Source organism: Pipistrellus hanaki, assembly GCF_964339955.1.
Source record: "Pipistrellus hanaki genome assembly, chromosome: 6".
NCBI lineage: Eukaryota > Metazoa > Chordata > Mammalia > Chiroptera > Vespertilionidae > Pipistrellus > Pipistrellus hanaki.
The window spans coordinates 55542248-55566276 of record NC_140508.1 but is presented as its reverse complement, the minus strand read 5'-3'; the positions used below and the strand labels follow the sequence as shown (position 1 = coordinate 55566276).

Below are 24029 nucleotides of genomic sequence, written 5' to 3'. Positions count from 1 at the left end.
CTTTTAAGGATATTGAAAGCATGGAGTAAAACAAACAAGTTTTTTTTTTTTTTTAAATCTTTCTCAGCACTTCTCAGAGTTTCTAATATTTCAAAATCCATTATGAATTTCTAAAAAAAAAAAAATGGATATAATGTGCAGTGTTTCCCAATTCTCTTCTTCACTCCTAAGAAAAATATTAAGAAAAACTGATTTAAGGCACTTCTCCATGAGACCTTCCCAATAACCCCCGTTAGACATTATTTGTGGTGCTTTACTTGTAGCCCTTATGTCTTCATGTAATTTTCTATCTAATTTTAGAGTTGGATGAGATAGAAATCTGTATTCTTTTAGTGGCTGCCATGAGAATTCCTAATTCTTTTGGGATGAGGATTAAGACAAGAAACAGAAGATCCCACTCTCGTTCTCTTAGGGGGTCCTCTGCAAAGCCTTTGTTTTCCTGAACCCCCTAATGAGTTTGGGCATGTTCATTTGGAAGGCAGAGCAGGAATGCTTTAATAGCAAAAGTATGAGACATTTGAAGTTCCCAGGGAAACTTCAGGAAGGAGAGAGGAGTCAGTCAGACTAAAGGCTGCATGGGAAAAGGATCAGAGAGGAAAAAGAAAACAAACAAACAAACAAAAACGAATGGTGGGCCTGCGGAAAAGAAGCTTTGGAAGAGAACAGAAACGTCCGATGGGAAATTCCCTGCTATTTTTATTGGGGATGCAGCACAAACTGCTCCTTTGTTTCCCCTGTGAAATCTTCAGCGGTGCCTCCTCGGCCCACACGGTTTGCGTGTGAGGAGGTTCTTTTGCAGACTTGGCACCGGGCGGAGGGGCTGGCGCTGGCAGGGGAAGCTGACGTGTGGGTGGCATCGTCTTTCCCTGATGTTCCTGTCTCATCCACTCCCCTAGGCTGTAAGCATTTGTGGAATGAATGAAGGAGTGAATGAGTAAATGCATGGCTTTCTAAGCAGAAGCAGCAGATAAGGATTTCTCTGTAACTGAGACTAGACCCAGCTGCTCAGCCATTAATAGGATGGGATTACTCAGTAAAGTAGGGGATTACTATGTATGTGTGGAACTAACCAATTCCTGGGTCAGTGAGAAAGGTGCTGCTCTCTTGGTTGTAAGCCTGCTCTTCCCTGTGGGAAGAACTAAGGTTTTAATCTTGAACATCAGAAGACTGCTTTAATTATGAACACCTGGCCTTCCAAATTCCAACATCTCACCCCAGCTCTCTGATAAGGAAGCAAAGGTAAAACTCAAAGATATCACACTTCTCCATTCTTTGTTAGAAGTTAATTGCTCTCTTACATGTGTTTTCATAGCACTTTATAGCAAACCAGTGTTCTGAGGTTCACCACATTGTATTACAGATCTCATACAGCTTTGGTTTCTCCACAACCTCGCCATCACACCATCACACCATCTTATCTTAATATAGCCAGGTCCTATGACCTGTTTGGGGGCTGAAAAGATAATCACAGAGGCTTTATTTTCTCCCTATGAGCCTCTCTTCCTTGAAAGCCTTCGGCTTCTTGATGGAAGGGACCATGTCTCACTCCCTTCTGAAGCCCCACAGCCTGGCAGCCTCTGGTTCCCAGTAAATGCTGAATCAATGCTTTTGAACTGAATTGCATGTGGGGAGAAAGCTGGGTGCTGGTGCAGTAATGGCGACCAATTCCAGAATAACTGGAAAGGCCTGGTCTTAACACCTTTGTTTGTCATCAAAAGTGACTTTTAGCCGAAACCGGTTTGGCTCAGTGGATAGAGCTTCGGCCTGCAGACTGAAAGGTCCCAGGTTTGATTCCGATCAAGGGCATGTACCTTGGTTGCGGGCACATCCCCAATAGGGGGTGTGCAAGAGGCAGCTGATCAATGATTCTCTCATCGATGTTTCGAACTCTCTATCCCTCTCCCTTCCTCTTGGTAAAAAAATCAATAAAATATATATATATATTTTAAAAAGTGACCTATAATTTCACAGTTAGTTGCCAGCACCTACACCTGGTAGAACTAGACAATGAGACGTTTCTTATTGATGTGAGAAGGAATCACATCATGTTCATATTAGAAAGGGGATTTAGGCTTCTTTGGTAGAAAGCTCAGCTGGCATAACATCTCTCTCACTTCCTCATTTGGCTCTGAATTTAGGAATTCCCACAGCCAGTCTATCTTTTGAAATGCATTTACTGGGAAACCATTTGTCAGTCCCAGTTATCCAATGGGAAAGGAGTGAGGAAGGACTTGGTTGTCATTGCAGGAATGCGGCTGGGCTCCAGAGATGCCATGGTTGGTGGAAGAGATGACCACAGAGCCCCGCCAGCATCTGAAAGGGAAGGCTGTGGGCTCAATCCTGTGAATATAACTTAACTCTTCGGATAGTTAATTATTTAGTCATTCATTCAACAAAATTTGTTTAAGCCCCTGGTCTGTGGCAGGCACCATTATAAGTACAGGGGATTCATTCTTGAAGCAAGACAGAAAAAGTTTTTGCTCACAGGACTCTCTTTCTCTCTCTCTCTCTCTCACACACACACACACACATACACAAATGAGGATATCAGAGTAATATTAAGATAGGATGGTGTGATGGAGGGGCGGAGTGATAGTTGGGAAAGGCATCTCAGAAGTGTCATCATATAGTTGAGAGCCAAATTAGAATGAGAGTTGCATAAGAAACAGGAGGAAGCTGAAACCGATTTGGCTCAATGGTAGAGCGTCGGTCTGCGGACTGAAAGGTCCCAGGTTCGATTCCGGTCAAGGGCATATACATTGGTTGCGGGTACATCCCTGGTAGGGGGTATGCAAGAGGCAGCTGGTCGATGTTTCTCTCTCATCGACATTTCTAGCTCTCTATCCCTCTCTCCTCCTCTCTGTAAAAAATCAATAAAATATATTTAAGAAAAAAGAAAGAAAGAAACAGGAGGAAGATGTGATGTGTTCTAGGAGCAGAGGGAAAGCCACTGTGATGAAGCGGAGGGGGAGCAGAAGGGGGTCACACAGATGAGTCCTGCCCTGACCCCGCACTTCTGGGCCGCACCAGGCTTAACACTGTGTTTTTTCTTCTCCTGCAGACGACTTTGCAGAGGAGGAGGAGATGCAGTCCTTCGGTTACAAGAGGTTTGGTGAGTTCCGACACAGTCTTCTCCTTCTCTGTGGTTGATCTGGGGTACAGCAAGGCCATTGCTGGACCCTTGACACACGAGCGTGCGTGGTTCTGAGGCCCAGTGTTGGTTGGAAGTTGAGTTTCTGTGTAACAGGTGGATGATTTCTCACAACACCGAGGGCAGTGGAGCAGGAGCTGTGCTCAGGAACGCTTATGGGGTTCGATGGGTACAAACCAGATGGTGTAAAAGGCAAAACATGGTGGGACAGGTAAGCCAGTGACAAGACAGGAGCAAACATACATGGAATTTCTGTATTGATTTTTAGAAAATATCTCCCCTTTTTCCTCAGGCCCCATGCTCATAACTCAGTCAATGTTAGTAGATAGTGAGAAGGCTTTTTTGATAAATCCAACTAAACACATGTGCTCTCTGGTAGGCTGGATTATGGTCCCAAAAATGTCCACCCCTAATTCCTGAAACCTGAATGCTACTCGTATGGCAGCTCGTGCTTTGCAATATGATCAAGTTAAAGAACTGGGGATGGGGAGGTTATCATGGGCTACTGGTGCAATCCAAGTGTCCTTGTAAGCGAGAGGGAGATTTGACTACCTAGGAGAAGGCGTATGGTGATGAAAGCAGAGATTGGAGTAATGTCCTCTGAAGGTGGGGGACGGTGCCATCAGCCAAGGAGCGCAGACGGCCCCTGGCTGAAGTGGTGAAGTACACAGGTGGAGCTGGAAAAGGCCAGGAAATGGATTTTCTGTCCGGAGCCTCTGGAGAGAGCACAGCCCTGCCAACACCTTCATTTCAGCCAACTGAAGCTATTTCAGACCGTGGCCCCTAGAATTCTAAGAGAAAACACTCGTGTTCTTCTAAGATGCCACATTGTGGTAATCTGTTGAGGCAGCTCTGGGGGACTAATAAACGCTCCTCTGCCTCAGAATCTGCTGATGCAGAGGGCTCTTCTCTCTCTGACCAGGCTTCTCATAGTTTGGCTAGGAACTGCCAGCGAACATTGCAAATTCTAAAGGTAGTTCAAGGGAACAGAGGTTTTCTGTCCAGCTTGTTTCTGTGCGTTGGCTAAAGGAAATGAAGAAGGTTAGAGGAGAAAAGGAGTGTGTGTGTGTGTGTGTGTGTGTGTGTGTGTGTGTGTGTGTGAGAGAGAGAGAGAGAGAGAGAGAGAGAAGGAGACATACACACAGAGAAAGACACACACACACACACACACACACACACACACACAGAGAATATGAAAGAGAACAAATCTACTTCCTGTTGCTTAAAAAACATCCTTGCTGGACTTTGATAAAAGTTAACAACCCCCAGCTGCTCTGGCTCCCTCACTGCTTTAGCGTTTTTCCTTCTGGACACACACTTCTGCATTTCTTTCTGGGGAAAGCTAGGGCTTTAAAATGGGAGCACAGAGGTGCCAAGCCCATAGCTCTCCCATTCATGTGCTGGCAGAGTGGCTTGTGCTCGGTGCCCCCTGCCTTCCTCCACAGCTCACAGCTCTGTGTCTACACAATTACATATTTCTGGATAGGTACCCTGTGTTCTGCTTTCTGATGGAGGGTTCACTGAAGGTAGCAGTCCTATGATTAATATGAATACATTTATTGATATTTCTCTCTCTCTTTCTCCCTTCCTCTCTCTCTCTCAAATTAATATATTTTTTATTGATTTTGTACAGAGAGGAAGGGAAAGAGATAGAGAGTTAGAAACATCGATGAGAGAGAGTCATCGATCAGCTGCCTCTTGCACACCCCCTACTGGGGATATACCCGCAACCAAGGTACATGCCCTTGACCGGAATCGAACTTGGGACCTTTCAGTCCCCAAGCCGACACTCTATCCATTGAGCCAAACCGGTTTCGGCTCTCTCTCTCAAATTAATAAAATGATAAAACGTGTTTCTTCAAATTCAATGCAATCTATTTATATAAAAGGCTGATATGCAAAGTGTCCCCTCAGGAGTCCAATGGAGAGACCAGGAGTTCAATTGCTCCCTATGACGTGTGCTAACCATCAGGGGGAGGAGCGGAATGAAGGAAGACCCCAGCCAGCAGCCGGATGGCCTCAATTGGCCCTGATCGCTGGCCAGGCCTAGGGACCCTACCTGTGTGCGAATTTCATGTAACCTGCCCTCTAGTATTACAATAAAGAGCAAAAGAGGTCATCTCCAGTGATCTAGTGCGGTGTGGTCATATATAGACAAGGACAGTCATCCCTTGACTATTCTGGGATTCATTGTTGCACTTTGGTCTTAACCAGGTCTTCTCTTTTTCTTCAGCCATTCTATGTGTCATGTGTCTGAAGAAGAGATAGAGTTAAATCTGATGGGTTTGCCATTTATTTTCTCCACTGACCAAAGCTTTGATGAAGGAAATTCTGAAAGGTTAATGAAGTGAGCATTTTCAACATTTAATCAGGCTCTGAGGATCAGCGTTTCTTGGCCTCAGTATGCAGAGCTAATTAATTTGGGATATAGCTATAGTTACAGTGTGGCCGAGATCATCCTCTGGAACACGAGGTGCCAGTATATTAGTTTCTATGTTCTATAAATAGAACATGATATATACTACCATGACATCCTTCTGCTTATTTCCCAGTTACTGTAGTCTTCAAACACAGCACACACGGCTCTGGGAGGCCTTACTGTTACAGTTAGCTGGAGGGGGAAGAGGATTCGTTCCTGTGCTGAGGGATAAACACACATTTATAAGACTGGAATTTGTGATAAATTGGTCCAAATGTCTTCTGAAACCTTCTGATTAGTCCTGTGATTAACATGAATACATTCAAGTTAAAATAAAATAAAATGTGGTTTCCATTCCAAGGAATAAGTGCACCAAAACCCCACAGGAGAAGGGGAGACATGTGGACAGAGGGGTGCGCTCCAGATCCTGCCCTTTAATCCTCTTGGGAATGATGATAACAACCCAGGTCCACATTTGGGTATCCCGTTTATTTTACCAAAGGCCAGGTGTATCTCTCCCACTTGATGGCTGCTTTTCATCTTTTCTGGGGGCGGGGTGGGGGTGGGGGCAGGGGGACAGTGGATGCTGTGTGGATGCGGGAACCAGGGATGTGTTTTTGGATTTGAGTTCCAGCACTCATCAACTCTGACCTTGTTTAAACATTGTTGTTTAAAATTGTAAAGCCTCCGTGTGGAATCTCTGGAAGGAAGGTGGGGGAGGGTGGGTGGGAGGTAATCAACCAAGGACCTTACATGCATGTATGCATGGCCGGTGGACACAGGCAACAGGGTGGTGAGGGCCTAAGGGGTAGGGCCAGGGAGGAGAATCGGGCTGGAGAGGGTTAATAGGGTGGGGGGAGAAAGGGGAGAAATATGTAATACTTTCAACAATAAATAATTATTTTAAAAAATAATGAAAATAATAAAAAATTAAAAAACACATAAAATTGTAGAGTCTATTTCCTCGCTTGTAAAATGTGGGTCCATAATAGGCCTATCCCTTTGGGTGTTGTGGAATTAAGGGTGATCCTGGATCAGTACAGGGCCTGGCACGTGTGGCATCCCATAAGCGTTGCCCATTATCCTGATATTAGGCTCGTCCCTCTCCAACTGTTTGATCCTGCTGCTTGAACATGGTGTCTGGGATTCAGTAGGTCCCTGGAACCTTCTATTTCCGGCAGCCTCATGGTTCTTGTTCCATCACACTCCCTGCTTTACTGCTACGAACTGAGAGAGGCAAGGAGGCCGGGGACAGTGGCTGTCTGCCCCAGCCCCGTGGTGGGCAGCGCTGTTATAATGACAAGCGCCACCCTGGATGTCCTGAGCCCTCCCTCTGGAGTCGGCCTTGCCCCTTTCTGTGCCGATGGGGTGGGGACAGGCCACCTTTGTTTCCTTGGTTGCTTGAGGGTCTTGGTTTCGTTTGTTATCTTGGGAAAAGAATAGGAGGTCCAGAGTTGTAACTAACGATGGAGGAGCAGGACATACTTGGTTCCGTCTGTGACAATCATGGGCAGATGTGAGCAGCTGGAGACATTTGTTGTTTGTGTTTGACACAGTTGCTTCCTTGGGGCTCAGCTATAGGGAGTATTTATAGCTATGAGAGAAAAATAATCTGAAAAACTGCAAACTGTGAAATAGCAACAAGTAAAAGGAAGTATTCTGTATGGAGTAGAATTCGTCTTTTGTAAAAACGAAGTGGAAAAATTGTAAGGGGACTACTGAAAAATTATTTAGGGGCTATAGCCCAAAAAGGGTCTCCAATGCCTTTTTCTAAGTGTATCCTTGAATAGTTTTGTTTATTCACAACTTCACAGGCCTCCCTGAACCAATAGTGTCAAACAAACTGGGCTTTTTCTTTTCCCTTTCTTCCCTTGGATAATAGTTTCAGATTAATAAGAATATATTTTTTAATAGTTTAGCCTGCATAGTGCTGGGCATCTGGAAGTAGCCTGAGATATCTGTATTGAGTAGAGCCCAGCCCTGTTCCAGAACGCCCCCCCCCCCCGCCTCCACCCCCTGCAACACACACACACACACACACACACACACACACACACCCCTTACCTTTTATCCCCTCCTTCCAAACCCATTCTCCAAACCAGTGACAAAGATGAAATCATTGAGCTGTTTCTTGCCTAAAGGTTTAGAGCACATGTGTCAAACACAAGGCCCGCGGGCCAAATCCAGCCCGCCAGGCCTTGCAATGTGGCCCGCACCGCGCTGTCATCACTGCACTCCGCTGTCAGTTTATGACATTGTCAGTTTATGACTGTTCAGTAAACCATTCGGCCCGCGATTTAGGCTGGATTTTAGATTTTGGCCCCTTCTCTGATTGAGTTCGACACCCCTAGTTTAGAGGAACTGAATGTCTGTCCCAGTGTCCCAGTGTAGAGGACTACTTGGGCTTCTGAGAAGTAGCAGCAGCACAGCTATGCTTAGCCCAGTAGCCAGAAAGAAGGGTCCTTTGTTCGGCACATGGTGAGTCTCTGCTTTCAGAGCAGAGAGGATTGAAGAGTTTACGGAGAGGATGCTGAACTGTCTTTGGGAAGCTGCTCAAGATAAACACTTGGATGCCTCCGCTTGTGGTTGTTTGGGCTTGGGGACCAGGCTGCCTGTCTCTCCCCTCCTGGGGCCCGTCCCAGAAGGCCGGCTTCTTCTCTGGGTTTGGAGAAGGCGCCGCTTTGAAGTTATCCACCTCCAACTACAAAGGAGAGAGGCAGGCATTCCTCACCCACAGCCCTTCAAGACTGACACCAGCGGAGGAGTTCACCCCTTTCTCCGATAAGAATGCCAGGAATTTCCACCATTTCCTGTGGGGAAGGACTCAAGGAGCCCAGCGTGAGGCTGTCCTTTCAGCAGCACCTCTCCCAAACATCTCTAGATGGAAAGGGTACAACACCAGGCCAGGGACTGACCCTGGGCAGATAAATTAGAGGCAGGGAGTGAGGGTCTGATTCGGTGCCTCAGTGGGATTTCTTTGAAATGTTCAAAGCCATTGGCATCTTTTAGTGGTGGTGGTGGTGGTGGTGGAAGGGGGTGGGGGGTTGTTTACATGGCTTTGCAAATCCTAATGGAATTGGTATTTCTGATTGTGTAAGAATTTCATGCCAAATGGCATGCAGAGAAGTAGATGCAAAAGCGATCCTCAGGCAGAGTCACTTTGCAGGGGATTTGCAGAAAAACAAGTAGGCAGGGCTCCTGAGACCCAAGAAGGGGAGTTCTCCGGCCACCACCTTCTTTTAAACAATTGGAGGGTGTTTCCGGGTTTTTAACATTATAAATGCCAAAGTGATTGTCACAATCTCTCTTGACAACAGTGTTTCACTTTTCCCCCATCAAGAACTTCTCATTGTTAGGTCATATGCTCCGTGCCTAGTCTTTCTTGCTCATCAGTAAAAATTGGTTCAACACCACATTCCCATGTGACTATGTTTTTGTTTGTGTGTGTGTGTTTGTTTTTTTTCCATTTTCATGTGGAAGAAACCATTAAGCATCCTTTCTGTGCTAGGCAGTTTCCCACTAATTAGTTCCCTTCATTCTCCCAGAAGTCCTTTGAGTTGCGAATTACCTGTCATTTGCAAATGAGAGGACTGAAGCTGACCAGGCTGAGTGGCATGTTCAACTGTGATTCAACTTCACCTGAGTCCCCATGGTTCTTTCCACTAAGCCCATGACTGAGAAGCACACAGACATGTTCTTCCTCAGAGCATCCCAAAGTTTTGATGGGACAAAAAAAAATCAATAATTATAGATGTATGTGGATTAACTCAACAGTTGCTTATACAGGGTCTTATATTTCATTATTTCAAAATATGTGTAGATTGGACACTTGAGCCCTGAATTTTCAACCATCTACAATAATAAAAGAGAAAGATGCAAATTGACCATACCTTCACAACACCCACCAGCCGATCAGGAGTAAGTATGCAAATCAACCCAACAAAAGATGGTGGGTCAATTTGCATACATAGGCGCCGAGCCGCTGGGGCGGGATACAGGCATTCCACACTGCCCCAGCCACTTGGGCCTCTGGGCAGCATGGGAAGGCAGGAAGGCAGCTCTGGCTGGGAGCAAAGGCATTGCCAGCAGCCAGGGGAAGGAAGGCCCATTCTTGCATGATTCTTTGTGCATCGGGCCTCTAGTTTTAAATATAATTCCCAGCCCCCATCCTACCCCTGCCTTCCCTGGTTTTCACTCACGTACACATCCTGGTAAGAGTTTGGGGAGGGAGAAGGAGGGCAACTATTTGGGTTTCCTACAAATCGATTAAAGCTGTGTGTGTTTTGTTTTTATTTTTGGAAAAATTAAAGAAAAATATTTCCTCGGCCATTTTCTTGTTACGGCAGCATGAAGACATCAGGTTGTTTCCAGTGTTTGGTTGTGGGGTAGGGTGGGAAAGAGTTATTCCTCTGCTAGCAGCTCCAAGCAAGTTAAAACAGATGAACTTGGAAACTTTGCTTGAAAGATCTGAGTTGTTCCTTTGGAGGCTCCCTGGGAATGGGAAAGATGTCCTAGCCATGGGTTTTGAGGGAAGACCAGGGTCCTCAACACAATTGTGAACTGGAGTCTCTTTCTCTCTCTCACATTGCCTGTTGGTGCCATTGATGTTCAGAATGGTGGGTGGTTAGGAAGCAAGGCTTTAGAATTGAATAGTTTCAGTTCACATGCTGGCTTAGCCCTTTATCAGCAAGATGCCCAGTGTCTATAAGCCTCGCTTTGCTCATCTGTGAAATGGGACTGGAAATAATACCTTCTTTACAGGGCATGTGGATTATAAAACCTATAAAGTTATATATATGAGGGGTCAGGTAATATAATGGGTCTGCACTCAACCATGGCTGTCATTAACTGCTGACTATTCTCTCTTTTCTCTCCCTTCCTCAAGCCTCATATCTCTGGTTTGGTGTTGCCTCAGTGCTTTCTTTGTGCTCTCTGATCCTTCCTACCTTCTATCCTTACTGCCTTCACTTCTGTATTCTCTGTTCTGCATCCAGGCCATAATTTGCTTAAGGAATATCTAAAGAGTCTATTTTCTTTCCTTCCCTTCTTCCTTCCCTCCCTTCTTCCTTTATTTTTAAAAAAATATATTTTTATTTATTTCAGAGAGGAAGGGAGAGGGAGAGAGAGAGAGAAACATGAATGATGAGAGAGAATCATTGATCTGCGGCCTCCTGCACGCCCCCTACAGGGGATCAAGCCCACAACCTGGGCATGTGCCATTGACCAGAATCAAACCCGGGACCCTTCAGTCCACAGGTTAACACTCTATCCACTGAGCCAAACAGTTCAGGGCCTTCCTCCCTTTCTTTAGTTTAAAGGTTTGGTGACCACCAGCAAGGAGTACACATTAAGGAAGGGAACACATACTGGAGGCTAAGAGCAGCTTTCATGGAGAAGTTGTGTAGCTTCCTCTTGGCTAAGAGAATGTACGCTGAAGCTGGGCTGCCTGGATTCAGTTTCTAGCTTTGCCACTTACTGGTGAGATCGCCTTAGACTTTCGGTGCCTCAATGTCCTTGCCTAAAGGATGAGGGTAATTACATACCTGTATGGATATTGTGAAGACTGGATGAGTTCATACTTAGAGCAGTTCCTTGCACAAAAAAGAACCAAATGAATGTATGTACTATAAAAAGTGGCATAAGTGGTCACAAGGCGGTTACAGCAGTGCCAGGTGCATGAAAGACAGTCTTTGTTTCGGTGTCTTTTTTGGGAGCAAGAAAACCTTCCTAATAGGCTTTCCCTCACATGTCATTGGCCAACATTGAACCACTGTCTTTTCTTAAATCATTATGGACAAAGGGAACGGGCTGGCTCTGGTTGGCTTGGGGGAAGTGTTTAGGGTAGAATATATGATGAGGAATTAAGCACTCTGACCACTATTATTATGTAAAATTTGATACCCATAATATATCCTATCTATAATAATAAAAGTATAATATGCTAATTAGACTGGACATCCTTCCTGATGAATCCCGGTTGCGAGGGAAGCCCAGGTCCTGGGTCCTGGGTGCCGGAGGGAAGCCAGTGCTGGGGGAAGGAAGGCCTACTCTTGCACGAATTCTGTGCATCGGGCCTCTAGTAATATAATAAGTACATATTATACATAGTATTATAAAATGCATATTTATAATTTAATGTTAAATTAGACAATGATTATTAATTATTAAGTAACAATATAATTTTATAATTAAATCTATTATAGTATTTATAATTTGTTCCACTTATAAAATTTCATGTTTTATGTAACACATAGAAAAATTCAGTTTATTCATACAATAATTACAAGTTTACATTTAAATGATTTGTAATTTTGTTACAAGGAGCTACAAGCCTGGCCAGCCAGCGTGGCTCAGTGGTTGAGTGTCAGTCCAGGAACCAAGAGGTCACAGGTTTAGTTCCTAATCAGAGCACATGCCCCAGTTGCAGCTCAATACCCAGGAGAGCACAGGCAGGAGGCAGCCAATCAATGATTCTCTCTCATCATTGATGTCTCTCTCTCTCTTTCTCTCTCTCTCTCTCTCATCATTGATGTTTCTCTCTCTCTCTCTTTCCCTTCCTCTCTGAAATCAATTAAAAACAAAAACAAAAAACAAACAAACACAAATGGCACTACAATGTGTTGAAGTCTCCAGAATCTAGAGTGCTTAGTTTTTGACAACAAGAGAAAACTTCAAAAACAGTGAAGGGAATGAATAGATGAATGAAAAAAGTTATTTTGCTTTCTTGGAACTTAGTATTCTCAATAGTGGTAAGCAGATTTTGCAGAAACAACTTTTTACAGAAGAGGAACTTAGAAAAAAATGGAGAAAGTCCCAAATCCTAGTGAATACAATTCTTGCTACAGGAAATAGGGTATTTCGAAATTGGTTCTGAGTCATAGCTATGAACACTTTCTGCCTCTCTGGATATTTCATTTTTATACATTTTTGAAAACTGACATTTGGCCCTGATTGATACAAGCTTCTCTTTTTAGACACGAGAGTAGTATTGGGTGTGTGTGCATATTTCCATACAGATCAATTTCTTTCAAACTCTGAAAAATATGGAGGCCTTTAGACTTGTCAGGAAAATAAGGGAGAATAGAACTAGGAGTCTGCAAAAGTTCTGTCAGAAATCCCGGCTGCATTCTTACTCTAAATGCCTAGAGATGCCCTCTATTCTCTAATATTTGAAATAACCTTCCCAACACACCATTTTTGTTCTGTGAAGCAGGAAAATGCATAAAATCATTGCTGACATTTTAGAGTTTGAGTCTTCAATCTAAGCTCAAGCATTCAAAGTATAAATGAGAATCATATTCTTCCCTTTTGAGTTTTGTTTTATTTTGTATGTGTAAGAGAAAGTCCTAATTGCTCTAGCTGGTTTGGCTCAGTGGATAGAGCATTGACCTGCAGACTGAAGGGGCCTAGGTTCAATTCTGGTCAAGGGCACATACCTCGATTGCAGGCTTGATCCCTGGCCCTGGTCAGGTTGCATTTCTCTGTCTTTCCCTCTCCCTTCCACTGTCTCTAAAAAATATATCAATGAAAAAAATATCCTTGGGTGAGGATTAACTAACAAAAGGAAAGGAAATCCTCATCATATCTCATATTTAGTACTCTACTGGGGCAATTTGACAAGGAATATCAAGATGTCATGATTGTTCTACCTCACATGTTATATAGAAGTCTTACTGTTGAATTGCTTTTGGAAATAATTGAGAGAAAGTAGGAATACTTACCATTCTTGTGAGCATTCATTGACTACCTTACATGTGTCATGAACTAGAGTACAAAAATAAATAAAACAAGATCCTTGCTCTTGACTATTTTATTTACTACCCTTTTTATTTTATAATTCATTTTTTAAAAAATTTCCTGGAAACAAAAGGTATAAAAATTCTTATGAAAACAAAAATTTTCTCCTAAAAATGCCCTTATAAGGAAGAGCCAAGTTCATAAGCCTTGAAAAGTTTTCCCCCAAAACATCATAAGTTTATATAGAATAGAGGGGCTGCCATTTTGGGGATGGGAGTGTACAGAATAGGGTGTTAGAGACACATGTAAATTCTGCAGACGGGAGTGGGAAAGAGAGTAAAACAGATGGGCAGCAGGGGGAAGTCCATTGGCCCAGGGAAAAGGTGAATGAAGTATTAATGGGAATTTGGGGAAGAGATTCAAGTAAGGAATACCAGCCTTCAACAGTGCCTCTTTCTTGGGAAATGTATACACTTTGTGAGATTTGCTAAAGCAAGCAAGACTCCTGGGAAAATGTCATTCTTAGTCAATGCAACGTGAAAATGATGTGACATTTATTAACCATCCATAATGTGCTGGGCATCATGCACAGTAAAGAAGGGAGGTGTGGCCTTTTGCCTTTGGGGAATTTCAGATTTAATGAAAAGCAGACAGAGTTTTCCAACAGTGGTGCATTTGCGTAAAAGAAAAATATCAACCAACCCTACAAATTGCTTCCCCTCCCACCCGCAGAATTTCAAAAGGCACAACAGAGGGCACCATATGCCAGATGGAGTGTGAGCCACCTCTTTGACTCCATGGGTGTTAAATTCAGTAGTGGCAAAGCTTCAGTGGTTTTGGGTAAGATTGGGACTCTCATTTGCACCTTCCCCTCCTGGTCTGTGCAAATGAAGGCAGTATAGATGCAGCCCTTTTCCTTTGCCCCACAGAAAAGGTTCAGGATGAGATGTGAGGATCTGCTTGATATAAGCCCGTGAAATAAGCTTGGAAGGTAATTTCCTTCTCTGAATGCTGCTCACGCCATCAACCACAGCTGCTATTAAACTGCGGCCACATGAATCTGCAGCTAGATACTTTCATTTCAAGCACAATTCAGAAAGTGTGTAATAAAGTGATTTGGTTCAGAAGCCTTCACTCTTTGTTCCACTTTTGATAGACCAACATGCACCTCCTGTAAACAAGGAAGCCTGTGAATGAGGATCTCAGAGGACCTGAGTGACCTGAAACAGGAGCACTGCACCACTAACCTTTCATTCATTGTGGAAGGTGGGATAGCAAGACCATCTCCATTAGAGGGGCACTGGGAGGATGAATTAATCTAAGAGAAGTGCTCAGCACAATGCCTGGTACTTACAGGTATTCCATAAATGCTCGTTATTAATCAAGAGAAAAGGATGAAGAAAGAGAACTAATTTTTCTTAAAATCCAATTCAGTGCTTAATTTGAGCTTTCCCCCTCCTTGTCCATATAGACACACACACACACACACACACACACACACACACACACACACTGTATACTGTATACAGTGTGTATACTGTATATGGGCGCATGCAACACTTCTAATGTGTATTTGAAGACATCTGAATTGGGAGCGTGAAGATCAGAAGTATAGTCTTTCTTTGATATATATTAACTAACTAATATATATCAATAGCAGTGTTAATTTTGCAGAATGACATAAACTCTGTTGGTCTTATAAGAGCCCTTTTGAAAATTAAAGGGGTTGGAGTAGATGATTTCAAGGACTTCTCTAGGCCATGCATTGTTAAGGGTTTGCATCACATCTACAATGTGATCCAAGGCTCTATTCTGCTACTACTTTCAGATATAAATACATATATGTATATATATAGTTTTTACTCTTTCTCTTACTTTAACAATTCAGAATAAATATAATAAAGATTTTAGTACCCCCATTCCAGATATATTTCCCATGTATCTGATAAAAAATTTAGTTGGCAAAAATTGGCAGATGGAAAATTCTCTTCTCTTTAATTTTGTTTGAGATATTAGTGATCTCATGACTCGTGGTTTTCTTTTGGTTACATTTTCCTTCTTTCATGTAACTTTAAAGGTAATGAAGCATTTTCTAGGCTTACTTGTTTTGAACTCACTTTATTCTAGATTTCTACACTCAAATATGGAAGATTCTGTTCCCTCCAAGCTTTATAAAATCAGTGGGTAATTATTCAAATACATGTGTCTGCATATTTAATAAAAAGCATAATGTTTCCATTAATAATCTCAAAAAAATTTGGCAGTTTCTCTCAATTCGGTGATCTGTTTATATTTATCAGATTATAAAAATTTTCTTTGTGCTTCTCTTGTTAATGTAGGACATATTGAATGAAAATAAATCCACTAGCTATCAACAAAGGAAAAAAAATCACGTTAGCTTTGCCCCTTATTGAGAAGAAGACTTATTGGGAGCTGTGATTTTTTTCATCTTGGGTTAGTTACCAAGTATTAGATTCTACATAAAATAAAATAAAATAAAATGGTGCCCAGTGGTCTGTATTTTAGGGCTTTTTCCTTCCTCCAGGATTGTGGTTATGTAAAGTGGAAATAGTTTTTAAAAGCTTGTGAGCTAGTCCTATTCCCAGCTGGGAAATTATTAGGTCAGCTCCTTCCCTCTCTGCCTTTTTGTAAATAGTTAGCCTCACTTTGAAATTGTGAATGAGTCAGCAGTAGAATGAAGGGAAGAGGAAAGGAAGGACAGACCAAAGAGCGGTTGTTCTTTTCTCCATATGTGTAATCGCAAACACCCAGAAAAGGTGGATCGTCATAAACTGAAAGTCTTTTTTTTCCTTGCTGAGCACTTCGGGTGGATGTAGGTACTCCCCCAGTTGGAGGGAGCTGAACATTTTGGGAGTTCCTGGGGTGCAAAAGGAAGGAAGAGGAAAGAAAAGAAACAGGGGAGGGAAAGAGAGAGAAGACTGGACGTCGAAGAAAGTTCAGCTGGTTGGGGGGTTGGGGATATGAGGCAACCAAACTTCATTTCCTGGGAATAAGGAAATTACAGGAATAAGGGCAGGAGCAAACCCTTGCATCTTTATAATTAATTACTTTTTAAAATGTATTCATCCTGCCGTGGTGTGAGTTCATGCAGTCAGAGATCGTGTCTCTTCTGTTCATTGTACCTGGGACAGTTCCGAAGCGCAGCCTTTAGGAAAGGAAGAGGCGATGTTGTGTGTGATGCTAACGTACGTTGTCCTCCTTCTCTCAATCTTACTGGAGCTCATGCCCCGAAAGGCTCCCCGCAAGAGTGCCTGTGTGTGGCCGAGGAACATTTTCTGAATTTGAGTTCAGGGGAGGCAGAGGCCCAGGCTCCAAATCAAACAGTTAATCAAACAGTTAATCAAAGCACAGACTGAATCCAGAAAAATAAAAAAGGCAGGGGTAGTTCTAGGACAAGGAGACACTAGAGCAGTGGTTCTCAACCTTTCTAATGCCGCAACCCTTTAATACAGTTCCTCATGTTGTGGTGACGCCCAACCATAAAATTATTTTTGTTGCTACTTCAAACTGTAATTTTGCTACTGTTATGAATCATAATGTAAAAATCTGTGTTTTCCGATGGTCTTAGGTGACCCTGCTAGCGGTTCTCAACCTGTGGGAACCGCTGCCGTAGAACCTAAGACCATCGGAGTTCTTATCATTTGTGTGAGTCTTGGGCCTTAGAGGAGGGCTCACCGAATAGGACACAGCACCTGTTGTGAAGCTCTATCCTGCCCCTCTGCTAGTCCATGGGCTTGAACTTGGCACCAGTATTTATGGTTCTCGCAGATCTGACATGGGAAGGAAGACATCAGTATGTTCACACTATAGTTGGAAAGATGCTTGAAAGGAAATAGAGGATATATAGAGGACCAGATTCTGAAGTCATTAATTCTGCCGAGAGGGGAGGAACCTGTGATCAGAGAAATCACTAGAGAAGGAGGATTGTTTAAGGGAGGGCTATGAAAATGAGGAGTCCCCAGGCCGTCGGCAGGAGAGAGTCTCCAGGCAGGAAAGAAACAGAAGGAAGACAGAACCTTGGGATTGAGGAACATGAAGTGCCTGTCTTCGTGGGGAAGTGGACTGGGGTCTGTACCTAGGAGGGAAACGCATAGATACCCCCAAACAGAGGCGACACCCAGCTCTGAGATCCAGTGTCCAGTGATTGTCATTCACGGCTATGCCTATTAGCACCTGACGTGTGCTGGGGGCTGTGGAGGATTCAAACGATAAATCTGGTCCTTATGATCATGATATTACAGCCAAACGTTACTCCCATGAGACAATAGCAAGCCATCCAAGTTAGTAGAGATCTGTGGTGAAGACAAGAAGGAATCAGGAGAGAAAAGGGAAACCATCGCAGTGGTCTGGGGCTCTGGGGGAGGAGAGGGAGACATAAGCTCAGAGTGGGTGTGGGGATGGGAGAAAAGGCCCCCAGGGGGGGAACCAGAAAGCCTTCCCTCCTGGAGCTGGGGGTGTTTGATAAGTTGTGTGTGTGTGTGTGTGTGTGTGTGTGTGTGTGTGTGTGTGGGCGGGGGGGGGGGGGGGGGGGAGGCGGGGAGGGTGAGGCAAGGTTAGGGAGCTGAAAGCGAGGCAAGAGAATTTAGACTTGATTTGCGTAAAATAGCCGGACGTGGAGAGTGTTTAACAGAGAGTTCTGTGTGGCAGCAGCAGTACTGAGAGCGCCTGATGTGGTGGGACAAAACCGTGCTCCCGAGAGAGCAGACGTTGGGGAGTAGGAGGAGAGAGCGTAGCTGTCACCAGTGAGTAAGCTGATAATGGACTTGTGACAACGGGAATGAAGTGAGAGAGATACTCTAATCTGTGACTCCAAGATGTCTCTGACTCCGACTGGGGTCACTGATAGCATCTGCCACCGAGATTGAAAGGTCAGCCAGGCCAGGAGCAGAGCCCCCGCGGGGCCCTGACAGTGCTCAGCCCCGCCCAGAGGAATCCAGGCCCACGCCCTGTTCACCACGCATGCCCCCGGCTGTAACTGCACTGAGACGATTAGGCAGCTAATTGTTCTTCTGTGTGTGTGCGGTTCATTACGTTCTTAATTCTAAGAGACCTTTTGGTGGTTGGTTATTGCCAAATGTCTTCCATACCAGCCCGTAGATAGTCAGGCACAAAAAAATTAGCACTTTCTACTAATCAGAAGTCACTTCACGGGTGTGACAAGTGTGACATTGGAAACATTTTTTATTTGGGGGGGGGGGGGAGAGACAATAAAACAACACCACACCAAGCCTAAAACCAAACGTAAAAAAACCAAAACAAAACCCAGTATGAAACAAATCAATGAGGGTGATACTCTGCCAGGAACACGCTGCTTCCTGGGAGAGCTGATGCTGGAAGCGGGCGCTGAGGGTGGAAGCTCCTTTGGGGAACAGAGGAGGAGGAAGTGGTGAGCAGGGCAGTGGGGTTGCAGGAGCAAGCGAGGCCTCTCCTGAGCCTGTGCTGCTGCTGCAGAACCTGCCGCCCTCTCCCCGGACGGCCCTGGCCTGCCCGCCCGCCCGCCCGCCCGCCCTCCTGAAGGCACCGCTCTGGGCTCTGGAAGGAGCTGGCTCCTCCGCTGCTGCTGAGCAGGGCTACAGGCCGAGATGTTGCTCTTCCCGTCAGAAACCCTGGTTGGGGAGAAGTTAGCCTGGGGCTTCTCTGCTGTGCCTTTTTTCCCCATAGAAAAAACGCACAGGCTTCACCATTTCAATCACTGTTTATATTGGATGAAAGCGTGTGTCCATGGGTATGTGGTCATGTCTCCGTCTCCTATGTGTGTGGCACGCTGGGGTCTCAGATGTCAGGCAGCATCTGTTGTGTTTTTTGTTTTTTGTAACAGCTTTATTGAGGTATAATTCACACATCATACATCCCACCGATTTAAAATAGACAACTTGTTGAGTTTTTCGTGTGTTCAGAGTTGTGCATCACCCATCACCACCTTCACTACTCCAGAGAGAGACCTTGTACCCATGAGCGGTCACTCTCTCTTTCCCGCCAACCACCGCCTTCTGCTCCCCCTCTCTCCCAGCAGTCACAAAGTCACAACTTAGGTCTCTATGGCTCCCCCTGTCCTGGACATGGCATATAAATGGAATCATAGAATATTCCTTTGTGTTGCACATAGCATGATGTCCTCGGGGTTCATCCATCTTGGTGCATGTGTCAATACTTTACTTCATTTTAGTGTCAAATAATGTTATATTGTGTGGCTATACCATGTGTTGTTTATCCACTCGCCAATTGATCAGCGTTCGGGTTGTCTCTATCGTTATTATGCATAATGCTGTGAGCGTTTAGGTACCAACCAGTTCTTGTGTGGTTGTATATTTTCACTTCTCTTGGGCGTCTATACAGAAGTGGAATTGCTGAGTCATGTGGCAATTCTATGTTTAAGCTTTTGTGGTATTGCCGGACCTCTCCTCCATTGTCGAGTATCTCCATTTTCTTTATTCTAAAAGGGGGGGAAAATCAACTTGAATTATTTTGCTGTTATACAAGGGTGATGTGCATTAACTAAAAGGAATAGGATGAAATAACTTTAGCGTGTTTTTAGAAGTGGTGTCATTTCTTTACACCTCAATATCTATCCTGTCACTACACGGCATTTGGTACCAGGTGGAAAGAAGTCCTGGTTAACCTTTCCATTCCCTCCCTCCCCCTAAGTTACCACGTAAGCCAGTGAGTGTGTAGAGAGTGCAACGCTGTATCTGAACTTCGTGTGGCAGCTTCCACCTGCCCGTGGCTTCTGAGCCCTTGACAAGGTGGCTGGTTCAAACTGAGATGCACTAGAAGTCTAAACTCTACTCAGAGCTGGAAGACATAAAATGAAAGAAAGAATATAAAATACCTCGTAATACTTTTTATCTTGATTACATGTCAGAGATGACAGTATTGGGGGCTTATTGGGTTAAATAAAATATATTATTAAAAATAACTTCACTGGTTTGCTTACTTTTTACTTTTTTTAAATGTGTGGAAGCTAGAAAATTTAAAATTACTTATGCAGCTTATTATTATGTTTCTGTCAGACAGTGCTGTTATATACTATCTTCAAGGCTTGTTTTTTGAACTACTGGGAAAGAAAAAATTTAAATATCCTTTGGGTAAACTCAGATGATTATTAGCAAATCTTTTTATAACTGAAGAAAGAAAGACTCCTTGTTGAGAACAGTGAGTCAAATGAGTGCCAGTCAGCTTTCAGCAGTAGGGCCCTGACTGACCAACCAATCAACCTTCCTTCAAAGTTCACTCATCACCCACCCAACACAAGAAGACAGAGCCTTCACTGAAACACGACTGCAAAGACGTTAAAGCAAAGGAGAGTGGTAACTGGGTACAGCGCCTTCACTGCCCCTCCTCGCAGTGGGCTGGCCTGAGACAATGCCCCTCTCGGCTGTGTAACTCAGGACTACAGACGAGAGAAGAAAAGATGAGGCAACATTTGGGAGATGTTGGGTGGGGGAGGAAGGGGGGTTGGTCACCAGGCTGTCCTTCAGCAAACATGTGAATACCATTTAATCATAAATAGAGAGAGGTGGCCCCCAGCATCTCACCTGCCCATTTATATAGAAGATCAGCGTTCAGATGACCAGGGAAGCTAGGTTGAAGGCACAACGTACTTGGCATAACCCTCTTTTGTAAAACACACATTTCTGTACTGGTGTTTTTCATCTCAAATATCTGGAAATAAGGTTACCACTAGTGGTTTCGTGATTCAAAACAGAACAGACCTGTATTTTGGCAGCATCCCCAGGTAACATAATTTAGCTTGACTCCGGACCTTACGAAAGATAAATTCCTGAATTCCACTCCAATGGGAAGGAAACTTCTTTCCCTTTGGCTGCGGCTTTCACTGATGCATAAAATGAAGCTTGGGGCAGCAGTGGAGGGGCGACTCAAGAGGTGAACCAAAGTCCATAAAACCTCAGGGCATGTAGTGAATAAAGAATCCTGATCTCCCCTTCAGCCCATCCCAAGTGACCATGGAAGAAGAAGAAGAAAAATTGGTAGGAGACAGCCAGGATTTTATTCTCGGACAACAGCAGAGGGACTCCACATGTGTTTAAGTGACATCTCTTGTCAAAAACATTTTTACTATTTTATGAAGACTGCTTACTTGAGCTCACTGCCAACCCAAAATAGCCGAGTATTTCCTTCTTTCTCTTGAGGAGTCCTTAAGTGAAAGATTTGGCAGGCTAATCAATCATCACTCATCACTTGCCCATTGTGAAGGGGAACCTCAGGGCAGTCCTTCTGGGAAGTACCGAGAGGTCATTACGGTTTACTGAGCAGCAGGATAATTAAGAGAAAAACAGTCCAACAAACTAATTCGTGTGTTGAGCACATGTTTTGTTGGATTTCCAGTTTGGTTTCGGGGCCAACCTTATAAGCAACGATTCTTTCCTGAGAAGGTCTTCCACATCCTTTTCTCCTTCTATACCCTGCTACCTCATGGCTGAGGAACACGGGAGAGTTAGGGCGTTGTAACCTGGTCCCAGCTGTACTTCCTCCAGGAAGCTTCCAGAAGGTGGAGAAAAGAGTAAAAAAAAAAATAAAAAATTGTCCCATGGATGATACTTGCTGCCCTGGGTGTGCAGAGAAAGCTGGCCTGGCCTTTCCTAGCCTGGATTTGATCTCAGCAGAGTTTTAAGGTAGCTATATCTACCTTAACGTCCCTCATGTTTCCACTCAGGTTTTATATATTGCGCCCCATTGGTCTCTTCTGGGTATCCAGCCCCTTAACCACTTTGAGCTTTTCCAGTGAGAAAAGCTGTTTGCTTTGTGATTTCACCTATAAATTCATTCAGCACATGTACCAGGCCCTGTGCATTTTCCCTCTTCCCAGGGACTATTCATTCAAAAGTAGAACTTTGAGAGAAGGTGCTGCTTAATCCCAGAGAGGAACACAGAACACATCGCCAGTGACTTGCTAGACTTAGTGCAGATAGACAGACAGAGTCAGTTTGTGGTCATCCTTCCACTCTCAAGGATAATACCCTTCCTGGGGCCCTCCACCAGTTGTTTAGAAAGCAAGTAAGAACTCTCTGAGTACCCACCGTGTGAGGTGAGAACTCTGTGAGGTGCAGTGGTGGAGCAGAGAGGAAATGGAGAGAAATGGATTCATCTGGAAAAGGGAAGTCTTGGGGAGTGATCATATGTGGAGAGAATCCGGGATCATAAATTCCGCTGGACAGGAATTTAGATGGAAAAGGTTCCACAGAAAGAGGGGCTTTTTTAACAGGTGGAACTGTCACCAGGCCACCCCATAGGGAGTCACCATCAGCTCCTAGGTCCTGAGCTGCCGCCCTTTCACAGAAGTGAGGGCTTGCTTTCAGAAAGGTGGTCTGACAGTCAAGGAACGGACTGGTGCCTCTGGCTAGGGGAGAGGGCCAGCCTGGATAATTCCCCTCCTGGCCCCCTCCCCAGGCCACACTCACATCTTCTCAATCATTTGGATGAGCCTGCAAGACAGGAGAATGGCTCTCAATCACCAGAAATCTGTGTCTGTTCACACAGAAGACTTGATCCAGTAGCAGTTAAAACAATTGCTTTCTTAACATGAAAAACAAAACTATGTCCTCAGTGGGATGTTTTAAGGATAAGTTAGGAAACCGACGATAAGGTTTGGGGTCCTGACAAGGGCGTCTGAGAGCATTTTTAAAAAATTATTCATTTTATAGATAAGGAGGCAGAGCAGTAAAATAGCTGGAAATGGGACCACCCATCGAAGGTCACTAGTGAGCTGAACATTTTTCTCCTTTTCTGACTTGTGGGCTTGATGTTTATCTGACACCCGTGGTCCTCCTCCTGTCTGTACTCTTTGGCAGGGTCCAGTTGGTCCCTCGGCCACAGAGAAACTGTGGTACCTCTGGCAAACCACATATTTATGTAGCCTCAGACATATTTACGTAACTCCCATCAGAAGAGCTTTGAAAGATAAATTTCCAATTCTGCAAACTTGACTGTAACTTTTGAAAACGACCTATATCCTGCCAGTAAAGATATGCCATCCCCTTCATCATTGCGCTCCAAACAGTCAAGGATCCCGTTTTTGTTGGCAGGGATGTTTCAAAACGCTGAATGAGGAGGGCTTGTTTCCATTCTCCTCCACTTGGGGAGGAATGCTGAGAACAGCAAAAAGGAGGAAGCAGCTGAGCAAGCCCAGGACGGTAGGGACCAGCAAGGCCTTCGTGTGGAAGAGCGGACCCACTTCATTTACACCTTATTTTAAGTAAACACACACTGAGCTTTATGGGCCCCCATTTCCCCACAGCTCAGCACATTCCACGAGAGCATGTCACAGATGCTAGCAGCCGCCCCCACCTTCCTTTCGGAGATGAGGACCTTCACGCAACGTAACTCTAGTCCGCTTTCTGAATATGTATGATGCCTCCGTTAAATACTGTGCTCGGCGCCACCAGCTTGAGCATGTGACACGGACATTCTTCAAGGTAGGGTTGAAAACATCTGCAGCCTAGAAATCAGCAGAGTTCCCTGATTTTTTTTTTTTTTTTTGGGGGGGGGGGCAGGGGGGGAGGAGGGTGTTAAATCCAGAGTGTGCTGATCTGTTTCCTGTCTTTGTTATGATTTCTTCACTGTAACTGAATATCCGTTGGCGCTGCAGTGCCTGGCTACTCTGGTGCAGCTGTGTCAGCAGGCCAAGGGCTGTTGGCGTAGGGGGCTCCGCTGGCGTTGACACAGCTAGCTTCCATAATCCCC

At 44.4% G+C, this 24029-nt stretch overlaps 1 protein-coding gene across 1 annotated transcript in view; it reads left to right on the top strand.

Moving 5' to 3' along the window:
• COLEC12 (collectin subfamily member 12) overlaps positions 1-24029 on the top strand; it is a 161889-nt gene that overhangs the window by 15444 nt on the left and 122416 nt on the right. The window contains exon 2 of the mRNA XM_084888114.1: positions 3062-3112. Coding sequence (XP_084744240.1) covers positions 3062-3112 — 51 coding nt within the window. The remainder of the gene's footprint in view (positions 1-3061; positions 3113-24029) is intronic.